Genomic DNA, 12,974 nt, shown 5'->3' on the forward strand with positions numbered 1-12,974 from the left:
CAATTAGTATGATAGGAGTATGCACTTTACCATCGCCAAGAAATGGACGCCATCTAACAGCCATCAACTGATAAACAGACAAAGAAAATGTGGTACATGTGTACTATGGAATACTCTTTAGCCATAAGAAAGAGAAAAAAATCTCCAACCAAGAGTCCTAGGGAAACTGAATAGTCACATGCAAAAGATAGGAATGAGATTCCTGTCTTTCATCCCATACAAAAATAAATTCCAAATGAACCTGAAAGACCCTAGCCCTTCAGGCTTACACCCCCAAGCCTCAGGAAAAGAGAAACTTCAAGCACCAGGAAATGAGAAACTAAAAATCTAGTTCCAAGGGCCACCTGACTCAGCCACTACTCAATCACCCCTGTAACAATATAACAATATAAAAAGATTTCTGTTAAGAGATGTGCTCAACTGTGACTGGGAGAGTTGCAGGTGTTCCAGGAAGGACCACCGTGACCTGTGTGTAAGCTCCACTCCCGCCCTGATACCCCCCTTGAGGTTTCAGGAAGAATGTGCATGCGGACGTGACTGTACCCACTCTGTGATCACCCTGTGATCAGGCCATGAAATTGTATGGGAATTGTAATCTTGTGGGTTTTGTGGGTTTTTCCTTTAAAAGCCCTTATGGGGCTGCAGTAAGATTCGGCTCTTGCTCTTAGGAGCAGAGTTTGCCCTTCTGTACAGAAGCCAATAAATTCCTCATGCTGTTGCATCAACTGGACTGGAGTCTGGGTTCTTGGGGTGCCCACTTAAGACCCTAAACTTTGGGGTCCAACAAACCTAAGGCCTTAATGTAAGAGTTCAATAGCTCTGAAAATAAAAGCAAGAATTGGCAAGTCAGAGCACATCAAAAAGAAAGTTGCTCCACAGCTAAAAAAACTCTCTGTAGAGGGAGGAGAGACCTGCAGATGGGAAGAAATCTCTGCCAGCTATTCATCTGACCCAGGATGAACATCCAGAATATGAAAAGAATGTAAAACCCCAGCCAACCATGACGACACATGCCTGTAATCCCAATACCAGGAGACAAAGGCATGAGGATCCCAAGTTTGACCCCAGCTTGAGCTATATAGTGGAATCTTGTTAAAAGAAGAGAGAAAAAAAAAAAAAAGAAGAGAGAGAAAAAAAAGATAAAACCCATAGCAACAAAATAACTACATAATGAGCAAATGCTGTGAAAGAAATGCTGCAAATAAGCCATAAATGTGTTTTTCAGATGTTTGACATTTTCAATCCTCAAGAAAAAGCAAAGGAAAGCTACACTTGTTATGCCCAGATTGTGACCCCCAGAGAGACCACCAAAGATGAGCATGCCAGAATGCAAAAGCAAGGTTTAATTCTGGATATCCAAAAGCAATACAAGCCTAGGCAGAGACTTCGTCCAATACATCCAACGCAGTGGAGGCTGGAGGAAGTGCTCACCTATCTGCAAGATCAGCTTTTAAAGGGAAAAATCACAGGGTTACATCATTTAGGGGTGCTAGTACGGATACAATTCTGATTGGCTCGCTTCTAGGGACTTCTAGAAATTACTTCTAAGGGAGTGGTTGCCGCCACCATTTCTCATTGGCTGCCCTCAGGTGGGGGCATTTCTGTGGTCAGTTACCCTGGAAACCAGGGAGAGGACATTCCATAGTCCAGCAGGCATTACCTCGTGACTATCTTGTGACTCTGTACTTTTACACTTCCTGGTTTCTGGAATCTGAACTGACTGGTTTCAGTAACTAATGGCCTATTCCTAGAAGGAGAAATCTTAGGCCTTAGTTTTTGGGTGAAGGCATTTTGGTCTTATTTCTAAGATGGCTCATTTTGGTCTCACATTTCCCCCTTCTCATGTGCCTAATGGAACCCAACCATGGGTTTTGGGCAGTTAGCTCCTACGTATCTCTCTCTAATAATGGCCATGTATAGTTAGCCATCTTGTCTCTATGTCAGGGAGTTTCCTTTTGACCCAGCATTTCAGCCTTTTCTGAACAGGGAACATGATGGCTCATTTTGGTCTCACACACTGAGATTCCATTTCAACTCTGTCAGAATGCTGTTCTAAAGGGAAATCAATGTTGCCAGGGATGCAGAGGGAGCAGTGATTATGTGCTGTTAGTAAGTGTGCAGATTGGCACAGCGCTATGAAAGCTGTATGGAAGATCCCCAGAAAACCAAAAACCAGGACTGCCAAATGATCCTGCTCCATCATGGCACACCCATGTTTCCTGCAACTAGGTATAGTAGCCAAGTGATGGGCTCGGCATAGGTTCACTGCAACAGGTGAATGGCTAAATAAAACGCCGTGGAGTATTACCCATAAAGGATGAAACCGTCATTGCAGAAGAGTAAATGGAATTGGGGAGCATTGCGTTAAGTGAAAATAAGGCAGTTCAGATTGACAAATATTGCATGTTTTCTCTCATATAAGGAAACAACGACCCCCGTATTTGAAATCTGTTCTAAACATGAAAAGGCCCCCAAGAAATGGAAATGCTATGTTTTATTTATTTCTTTTTTTAAATTTTTTATTAAGAATTTTTTTTATTCATTTTACATACCAATCACAGATCTCCCTCTCTTCCCTCCTGTCACCTCAGCCTCCATCCCCCACACCTCCACCTCCATTCCCTCCTCCGAAAAAGTAAGGCCTCCCATGGGGAGTCAGCAGAGCCTGGTACATTCAGTTGAGGCAGTCCAAGCCTCTCCCTCTGCATCAAGGCTGTACAAGGTGTCCTACCATAGGTAATGGGCTCCAAAAAGCCAGCTCATGCACCAGGGATATATGGTGATATTTTATTTTTGCTGAAATGTGATTTTATTTATATGTTAATAAATAAAGTTGCCTGGGGGTCAGAGCTAATAGCAAGCCATTTTAGCAGATGTCTGGCAGTGGTAGCACACGCCCTTAATCCAATCACATGACAGGCAGAGTCTATATGTTCAAGGACACAGCCAGCATGGTGACACACACCTTTAATCCAAGTACCAACCATAGAGACCTGGAGGTCTGTATAGACAGGCAGTGAAGAAGTCATGTGGTTGGGTTTAGATCCAATGAGAAGGCAGAACAGAAAGGCAATAAAAATACAGACACACAGGAAGTAGGTCCCTTTTCAGGGGAAGGATGGCAGCAGCCGTGGGTGGTAAAAAGGTAGTCTTAGCTCTTGGCTACTGCTCTCTGACCTCTTGGGCTTTTAACTCTTTATTTGGCTCTGTTTCTTATTTAATAAGACTGTCTAGAATTACATCTACAGGGATGGATCCTGATCCTACTGTCAGGGGGCCCCTTTAGTAGACCAAGCTACACAACTGTACAATGGAAAAAAGAAAGCATCTTCAACAAATGGTGCCAGCATAACTGGATGTCAATGTGTAGAAGATTGCAAATAGATCCTTATCTGTCACCATGCACAAAACTTAAGTCCAAGTGGATCAAAGACCTCAACATAAATCCAGTTACACTGAACTGATAAAAGAGAAAGTAGGAAGTAGTCTTGAACACATTGGCACAGGAGATCACTTTCTAAATATAACACCAGTAGCACAGACACTGAGAGCAACAATTAATAAATGGGACCTCCTGAAACTGAGAAGCTTCTGTGAGGCAAAGGACACAGTAAACAAGACAAAACGACAGCCTACAGAATGGGAAGTGTTTGATTTCTTTATAGACTTATTCTGTCATTATTGTAATTAATTTTTGTGTTTGTTTGCTATATATAATCAAGGTTCTCCACAGAAATAGAACAAATAGATATCAATGCATTACATATGAGTAACTTATGATTGGAATTGGATGAAAAACATTATGGAGTGGGGATGTTTTATGTTCTTTGCCATTCAAAGAAGAACGGGAGTCAGTGGCATAGCTCAGTCAAGTTGAGGGACAGGATGGAGGGCAATGCTGTAAGTCTCCGTTTGGTTGGAACCTCCAGCTCGCCCCTGCATAATCCAGAAAACCCTATTCCTTCTCTCTCTCTCTCTCTCTCTCTCTCTCTCTCTCTCTCTCTCTCTCTCTCTCTCTTTCTCTCTCTCTCTCTCTCCAAAACCACCCACCCTCAAAAAGAATTTCCAAGAAAGAAAAGGAGCCAAAAAGCCCAGAATTCTTCACAGCCACGGCAGCTCTTCCTCTAAGTCCCCAGCAGTCCCCACCTAAAGTGGTCAGCTTTTGACCATACTTGGGCACAAACCCAGCACCCCTCACCTACAGGCTATATAAGCTCACTGTTCAGGCATCTGACTTCTCCTGCCTCGATCTCTGGAGCATTCATTGCTTTGCTCAAATAAACCTGTTCTTTTACTTTTTCAGTTGATCTGGCTTACTGTATCTTCAGAGAAACCTATTATTGGACTACAGAAAACCTATTAGTCTCTGCCAAGTTTTATGGTAGAGAACCTGTAGCCTAGATGTTGTAAGACGAGAGAAGATAAAATAACCTAGTCAAAATAAGGAAGGAAATTCACCCTTCTGTATTAGAACTGTCCCGGCCCTGAGTGATTAACAAGTGCCATCTCCCAGTGGTGAGCACTATCTTCTCTACTAAATCAAATGCTAAGCTTTTCTGGAAACACCATAGCAGACATAATGAGGAATGGTATCTTGAAATGTATGCGGCATCTACATAAAATTAACTATCACATTATATGGTGGGTAACCTAGAACAGAATCACAGTTACACAACCCTAAGGAACCAGAGCTGTGGACTGCCTCAGGTCCATCTTTCCACTTTCTCCAGGAAATGACTAAGCAATAAGTAGGAAATTAATAAACAGCTTTATTCAGGGAGATTCACAGACTTTGATTCCTCAGGTGGAAACACGTACGAACAATAATCTACAAAGAAGCCAGGCAAACACTCCAAAGCATGATGAAACAATGAAAATGAGCTAGGTGTGGTGGTGCACACCTTTGATCCCAGTATTTGGGAGGGAGAGGTGGGTGGATCTCTGAGTTCAAGGCCAGCATGGTCTACAGAGTGAGTTCCAGGACAGCCAGGACTACACAGAAAAACCAAAGTGGGGCGGGGGCGGGGGGGGGGGGGGATATGAAAGTAGATATGAAATTGCTATGCTGGCTACCAACTGCCTATGTAGTTGAAAAAGAGGTTGCCACCAAAAGTTATTCTATTGGAAGAGCAAAAGATAATATCTTATAAAGTATTAAACTAATTTTACCTTTACCTTTTGCCTTGTAGTATCTACTTAGTGATTTCTACTTAGTGATTTCTCCTATTAAAATGACTAAAGCCGCAGATGATCATGATGCTGGCTAGAAGGTTTTAAGTTATTGAAATCCACATTAAATTATTTCTTCTATGTTTTCAGACTATAATTAACATGAAGATGACTAGATAGAGTGTACTAAGATTATATTAATCTCAAAGAAGTCAGCATCTGTAAAAATCAAGTGAGAGTCGGGAGTGAGGAAAACACCTGCCTGCAAACTAAACTACTCACCTTGGTGCCATCAAGGGGACTCACCGAGCTGCTGGGGACCTTGGAGTCTCCTGAAGCTCATTTGAGGTGTGATTTTTAAATCACTTCAGGAGAACACGATGCAGAAGAAGGACTAGTGAGCAATGAATCTGGCACAAGTTCCAATTAGTGCAAAAATTCACCAACATTGGTCCCCCACTGGATGTGGGCCACTCTGCAGGGAATACGCTAGGATCTTGCAGGGTTTAGCCACTGTTCTGCTAAGTAATGGTATTTGTCATTTCATAGGCTAAGTGACTGGATGTCCACTTTGGGGAAATGCCTCTGTAAGGCTTAGTCCCATTTTTGGAGATGTATTTCTGATAGTTTTTGAACAAATCTTGGCTGATTAGCAATACTATCTTTTGGTGCTTTGCTGATGGGACAATCACTTTGGAATACTGCAATATCCACCAGAGCTGAACATGTACCTGCCTCTGACCCACTCTTGTTAGAAGTTCAGAATGCTTTTGTCTTCCAAGAGACAGGTAAGACTTAGGAAAAAAAATATTGAAGTGAGCTTTGTTTTAATTTTTAAATTATTTCTTCTATGTTTTCAGACTATAATTACATCATTTTCCCCTTCCCCTTCCTCCCTCCAGACCTTTCCATATCCCTCTCCTTGTTCTTTCAAATTCCATAGCCTCTTTTTCATTAATTGCTGCACATATATGTGTGTATGCATATATATATTCTAAATACATAAATACAACCTGCTCAGTTTATGTTTCTTGTATGCATGTTTTCAGGGCTGACCATTTGGTGTTGGATAACCAATCAGAGTGCTCTTCCCTGGGGAGGACTATTTCTCCTGTTCTCAGCGTTCCTTGGTTACCTGTAGTTCTTTATCTAGAGTTCAGGCTTCATGAGCTTCCCCACTGCCCACTTTTAGCATGCCTGTTGGTGTTGTCCTTGTTCGGCTTTTATCTAGGCAACCACGCTGGTGAGATGTCACAGGTGTAGCTTCTGACATTCCTAGGAGACACAGTCTCACAGCAAACTCCCTGTTCCTCTGGCTTTTAACCTTCCCGTCCACTCTTCTGCAGTGGTCCCTGAGCCTTCGGTGTTGGATTTGAACCGTAGATAGCATCAGTTGGACTGGGCTCCACAACTCTGCATTTTGATTGGTTATGGTTTTCTGTAATGCTCTCCACCTATCGCAAGGATAAGTTTCTTGATGAGGGGGGAGTGAAGAGTACCCTTCTCTATAGTTATAAGGACAAATATGTAGAGTGTAATTAGGGATTATGCTGGTTTAGTAAAGCAGCAGTGGTAGGTTCTCCTCCAATATCCACGACTTCACTAGCCCTGGGCACTAGACTAGATTTCCTATTCCAGGTATTTTTTTCCTCTTGTTGAACAGGCTGTTGGTTACCATCAAGGTACATATGGCATTACTTCACCCTAAGGGTTATCATAACATGCTGGTCATTGCTGTGGTTCATAGGCATCCTAGCTGAGGAGTACTGGTCGCCTCTCTCCTTGGAAGCTTGTATGGCTCCCTCTGGCATCACGAAAGTTAGTCCTCAGGGAGAAGGGTTTCTAGTCAGATCCAGCCTAGGGGCCTCTGGGCCCTGTCTGAAGTGCATGGTGTCTTCAGCCATAGGGGCTTACCTTCCACGTCTTGGAGGGGGGCAACCAATGCCTGTAATGTTCTGGGAGTCTCTTGGACAACCTGGACCAACAACTCAAAAAGAGGGTTGCTCATGACTGGCGTGGCTTTTGTTCAATGGCCTTTGGTTCTGGGAGGCAGTACTGTCAGCCCAGAACAACTTTATTTGAAATCTGCACGGGAGAAGCCTACGCTCAGGAAGCCGTGAAAGCGTGTGAAGAAGCACCCAGCCGGGTATGGATTCCTGCAAAGACTTTGACTCGGAGATCTCAAGACAAAGGTGGCCATCTAAAGTATCGAAGTAGAGCATGGACAGAAGAATCCTAGTCAGAGCGACTAGACTCTTCTTACCAGAAACACTCCATTTCTGGGGCAAGGTGGGGGGCGCGTGTGAAACCAAAAGTTCACGCTACAATTCTATGCCTATCCAAAGTTTTGCTGATATAAATGGTAGAAAAGACATCTGGAATTATGAAAGCATGAAGAAATTTATTTCACAGGGTCTCACAGAGAGAAGGGATTAGCTAAGTTGGTCCCCATCCCTGGTGACCAAGACAGGATACTCCAACGGCATCAGGAACCAAGAGGAGACAGGATCCTGGAGACACACAGATAAAACGCAGCCATACTACTGGGAGGCAGAGAGCATTCTGGCTTACTGCTGGGGACTCCCACCAGCCCTGGTCCTCAACCCCTGAGACCTGTATGATAAGCCTCAGTAATGCTAGAGTACAGGAGATCCCAAGCCCCAAAAGGTCCCTCTAAGTTACACAGAGCCTCCTGCAGCTACCTGCTGTGATGCTATCAGATGGGGTCAGGAAGTCCCCAACCCCTGCTTATCCAACCAGAATCCCTGTGAACTTGGCCTCTGCCAGGTCTTGAGGCAGTCTTTGGGGGCAGCAGTGAAAGCTGGCAGTGTAGCAGCCAGGGCTAGTGTAGATCAAGCCCAACAGTAGGTACCTGACATGGCCGGGCAGCACCCTCATACATCCGGCATCTCCAGCCTCCTGACAGGCATGGGGAGCCCAAGCTGAGCTCTGAGGGCGAGTCCCAACTCTTCACATCACAGCAAATGACAGGCAAGACCGTCAAGTGGGTGCAAGACAGTCACGCTAGAAGGGCACTTGCTGAAGTCTAGGCTTTAAAGGGCTTGAGAGGGCAGGGACTGGGTGAAAGAGAAGAGGACCCAGGGCATCTGGGATCAGGAAGGGGACAGGAAGAAGAAGGAAGTGCCAGGGCTACAGGAAATTCAACTTTTCCCAGAGCCCCGGGTTTCCATCTCTGGCCCCGTCAAGGCCCTACTTATTGCCCCACGTGGCCACCTTTGTATACAGAGGCGTTCAGAGGAAGCGGCCACTCTTCATGTAGGCAGAGATTTTCTTCAGTCCCTGAGAGTTAGAAAAGAAAAAGAAAACCAATGTGGGCTTGCTCTTGGCCAGAGAGGGTAATCATCTTCCTCTTCCTCACGCTGCTCTTAAGAGGCACACATCTGGGACGTGCCTGGGCCTTGTCTCTCCAATGTTATACTCTCTCGGCACTCCCTCCTGCCCTCCCTAAGGGGCCTTGTCACCCCGTCTATACAGACATGCTCCTCTTGCACACATAAACTCCATATTGCCTGGGTCTGCACATTGAGTAGGAATCTATCAAGACAAAAGGGCATGATGGCAGATAGCCCCTATCTCATCCAGTGACTTGGCAAAACCAGGGTCAAAGTTTATAGATATAGATAGACCAGAAAAGAAAGCCAGGCGCGCCCTAATCATTCCCTAGGGAGAAAGCCAAACTTCTGCACCTGGTGCTGAGCCTCAACCAATCCTGTCTCCAGCCTTGATACAGGGACCAGGCTCAATAACAGTCACCTGTGTTACTGGCCTTCTACCAGGAGAGTGCGCCCCTAGAAAAATCTCTAAAGAGTTCAGCGAAGTCCAGAGCTGTCTGTATCCAAGGAACCAAGTTCACGTTTATCCTAAAGCTGCACCCTTCAGCTCTCCCCAGCCTCTTCCTTCTCAGAGCCACCCAGTTTGGACCAAATGATGAGAACTAGCTGAGAAAGCTCATCACTTGATAAGGAATGGGACAGGAAAATGAGTTCCAGACTGAAAAGCCCAATGGTCAAAGGTCTCCAACCCCCAAGTTTCTAATAAATTAGGTGGTGTAGGCATCAAACAAGTAGTCTCTGGTGAATCGGGGCTCCACGGCACCCAGGTGGTACCACACACCCCTCCCAGTCTGGTATGCCTGATGTTATGCAATACACAGGGTGCCAAAGTGGGTCTAAGGACCACCTTTTCCTTTCTTACTGGGCATGGCATGTGCCTCATATAGAAATCAGAAAATACAAGCAAAACTAAGCATATGGTGACGTCTCACAAAAGGAATACTTGGACACCCAAAAGGAAAAAAATCGAAGGAGTGAGAGAGGAAAGCCATGACACACATTTCAGGATAAAATTCTCTAACAGGGGCCCCACAAGGTCTCAGCAAAACATTCAGCACATCAAGTACAAGTATTCGTTACATCTGGGTGCTTTGCAACACCTTCCTTTGACTTGCCCTCCTAACCCAGGCAGCAGCCTCGACCTGCTGCCCGAGGAACAGGAAGTCAACAGGGACCCCAGCACAGTTCTGCTGGTGCTGACACCTTGAGCAGGTAAGCAACCCTCTACGGTTTCACATTTCCTTATCTGAGCAGTGGGGCTGATAATTCTCCACACCCTGGAGAAACGCTGTAATGATAATCTTGATCAGCAGACATAAGGTGCTGAGCACCGATTCCGGCACAGAGCGAGTGCTCAATGCACGCTACTTTGTCCTCACTCCATCTCCAAGCCCAAGAAAACATCAGCTGACAGCCAAGAGCAAGGAGGACCAGGGCATCACCTCAAAACGGGCCACAAAGTCCTTCAGGTTTGGGAAGGCATCCAGACACTTGGGTTCGAATATAAGGTGTAGGTCTAGGATATCATAAGCAAGGAAATCCACAAAAGTAATCTGCAAAAGACCAAGAAGGGGGGGGGGGCATGAAGTTCTGCCCCCTGGGGAGAATGACAACCCCAGCTTCTTCTCTTTTACCTTTTCACCAACAAACCACGTCTGCTTCCCCAGGAACTGTGAGAAGAGCTTCATCGTTCCAGGGAGCTGCTCCGAATATTCTGCCTTCAGTTTCTCCTGGAGCAAAAACAGCTGTCACCACGGAAGTTCCCTGGCACAGTGACCAGGTCCAACAGTATCGTGCATGGCCCTAAATGGCCAGGGGTGGGCAGCCATCTCCACTAAGGTGGAGACCACGTCCTTGTCCAGGCTTTGGTTTAATGTATCAACACTTACTTATTAGATTCCATTGTAGCTCACCCCACCCTTCAAATGCAATGGGAAGCCAGAAAATAACAAGACACTGTCCACAGTGGGACATCATCATTCCTGATGCCTAAGCCTATAGGTGCTCAGAGCAGGGAGCAGGCAGCAGGCACTGGATCTGATGCCAGGCAGCATCAAAGAAGTATTTGGAGAAGATGAGAGTTCCACATAATGGGTTCCAGAAGAACGAAATATACTTGAGTTTCCCCCAGCAAACTGAGGAGTATTTGAGGCTGGCAGGCAAGGAGAGAAAGTCCTCCAGGCTGCTCCTGATCTACAGATAGAAAATTTGCTGATTCGTGTGGGTGTGAAGAGAAGCACTTTGAGAGGTCTGAAAGGGTTCCGTGAGTCCTGCATCTTGGACTTCTTTTTCTAATCCATTGAGTATACGTGTATTTCATGGTCAACAATGATGTGAACTACCTGGTGGAGGGCCTACGGCAGAGGGCGCAGGGTGAGGACACTTGGAAACATGACTTCACTATCTAGGAACTTAGTGTCCACTCTGGAAGTCTGTACTGTACCCTCAGATAGGTAGGGCCTAAGTAAGAGTGTTCGTTTGATAGCTCAGTGTTATAGAGACTGCTGGGGACAACCCAGGAAACATCCTGGAAGATAAGTGGCTAAGAAATTCAAAAAGTAAATAAGACCTGTGCAGATGGGAATCTGAGAGAGCTAACTCCTGACCCAAACACTGCCCAGTGTCCAGCCCAGTGTGGGAGTTGGATGGGACTCACAAAGTCTGGGTTGTAACAGACTCTAGCCAGCTGATTGGAGACATCCATAGCCTGGTTCTCCAAAATGTCCACACGAATCTTTTCTTCTTCTGTCTCTCCACCTGCAGCACACACAGCACAGACTCATCCTCAACATCTCACTCCCAGCCAAGCCAAGGAGGTTGTCCCCCATGCCCCATCTTGCAGCCGGCCCCACTCACACATGTTGTGCTTGCGGGCAAGGTAGCGCAGGATGGCGTTGCTCTGGGTGATCTTGTGTGATCCATCAATTAAGTAGGGCAGCTGTTTGGACAAGCAAGGACAGTCAGATGGGATCTGAGGTCCCAGCCTCACTCCCTAAGTTAGGACAGACAGTGGCCTTGTGGCCTGGCATTCAGTGAGGCTAGCATGGGAAGCCCTCCATGAACACACTTCACACTGAATGGAGGAGCTGGGACACTGCCCATCACAGAAACACTGTGCAACCACCAGGAATGGGAGCAGGTGAGCAGAAGCACTGATCCCAACCCCCTCGGCCAGACAAGGAGATGAGGTGAGGACACCATGCCTTCCCCAAACCTCCCCTTCCCTGCACCTACGTTGGGAAAGTCCAGGCCCAGCTTGAATTTCTCACTCAGCCACTGGCTTCGGTCATAGTCAGGAGCTGTGGTTGAAAAGATTACGTAGAAAGAAATCAGCCTAGTGTCCAACACACCTGTTCTAGGAACTCAGCCCCTTAAAGCAGGGGATCTGCAACCTCACACACTGAGTGTCACAATCTAAGGTTCCAAGGATGAAGAGTGCTTGGGACTGTGGGCCCGACATCTCTACAACTTAGCAAGTCTTCATGGGGAATGTGATCTAATTTCAGCAGGAGTAGGGGAACCCACCCCTCCACCTCCAGGGTTCCGTGCTGAAAGATCAAGCCCACTCTCTGGAGGTTTCTGAAAGAGGCAGATTCTAAGTCCGCATGGAGAAGCCCTGTACTGCAGAGCGCTGTAATGTAGTGTAGGTCAGAAATGGGTTGCTAGGCACCAAGGGACAGGGGTAGGGAAGAGTCTGACCAGAAGAATGTCATTACCATCGCCCATAGTGTATCTCTTCTCCTCATAGCTTGAGTCTGTGTACTCCAGGAGCAGGCGGATAGCGTGAGCCAGCTGCAGAGATAGGTCAGGAATGGGAACTGGGGATTTCTATGTGACTTCGCCTCCACCAAGAGAGTACACAGGCGCACACGCCAGCAAGCATGTGTGCCACAATCTGAGCTGGACAAGGGATTCCTCTAGACCTCTCCTTGTCACCGCTTCCCTCATCCTAGCCCCTCGATCCTTTCCACCCGTCAGGTGGTCGCTCACCCCACGGATGTCCCAGTAACCCAGCGTCATAGGCATGGTGCTGGTGCCAGGGGCTGAGTCCACTGTCCTCCGGGGTGAGCTACTTTGACTTTATCCTCCTGCTCTAGCGGGGCGGAGCTGGCGCCCGGTGTAGTCCTGCCCCTACTGGCTCTGCCCGGCAACACACACCCGGCTCTACGGCTCTTGTCTGGACAGTGTCACCTGCAGAAGCAAAAGTACTGAGTTCCGCCCCCGAGAGACCGGAAAGCGTAAGATGCGGTTCCGCCTGCAGTCCCACCCTCATCCTCCCGCCGAGTGCGCAGAAGCAGAGCACTGGCCGAGCTGCTGTCTTTTTAAGACAGCTCTGGCTGCTCGCCCTGCTGTCCTTGAAGTGTGGTAGGGTCAGACCACAAGGGAGTCCCCAACCCGAAAGTATTGATTAGGCACTTCATCCCTGTTGTCAATCAAGGCAGACTCCTGCAG

At 46.7% G+C, this 12,974-nt stretch overlaps 1 protein-coding gene across 1 annotated transcript; it reads right to left on the reverse strand.

Moving 5' to 3' along the window:
* Positions 1-7,550: 7,550 nt before the first annotated feature.
* LOC131913444 (glutathione S-transferase Mu 4) lies at positions 7,551-12,744 on the reverse strand. The gene is made up of 7 exons (XM_059266077.1): positions 12,513-12,744; positions 12,239-12,314; positions 11,757-11,821; positions 11,379-11,460; positions 11,179-11,279; positions 10,157-10,252; positions 7,551-10,075 (listed from the first exon to the last, which is right to left on the reverse strand). Exons 1-7 carry the CDS (start codon positions 12,546-12,548, stop codon positions 9,926-9,928), a joined length of 606 nt encoding a protein of 201 aa, XP_059122060.1. The 5' UTR covers positions 12,549-12,744; the 3' UTR covers positions 7,551-9,925.
* Positions 12,745-12,974: the final 230 nt, after the last annotated feature.

The sequence above is a fragment of the Peromyscus eremicus genome, chromosome 6 (genome assembly GCF_949786415.1).
Source record: "Peromyscus eremicus chromosome 6, PerEre_H2_v1, whole genome shotgun sequence".
Classification (NCBI taxonomy): Eukaryota; Metazoa; Chordata; class Mammalia; order Rodentia; family Cricetidae; genus Peromyscus; species Peromyscus eremicus.

Coding starts and splice junctions, on each gene's coding strand:
- LOC131913444 (XM_059266077.1), bottom strand. CDS start 12,548: ATGCCTATGACGCTGGGTTACTGGGACATCCGTGGG. Junction 11,822..12,238: donor GAGATACACTATGGGCGATG/GTAATGACATTC, acceptor TTTCAACCACAG/CTCCTGACTATGACCGAAGC. Junction 10,253..11,178: donor TCTGTTACAACCCAGACTTT/GTGAGTCCCATC, acceptor TTTTTGCTCCAG/GAGAAACTGAAGGCAGAATA.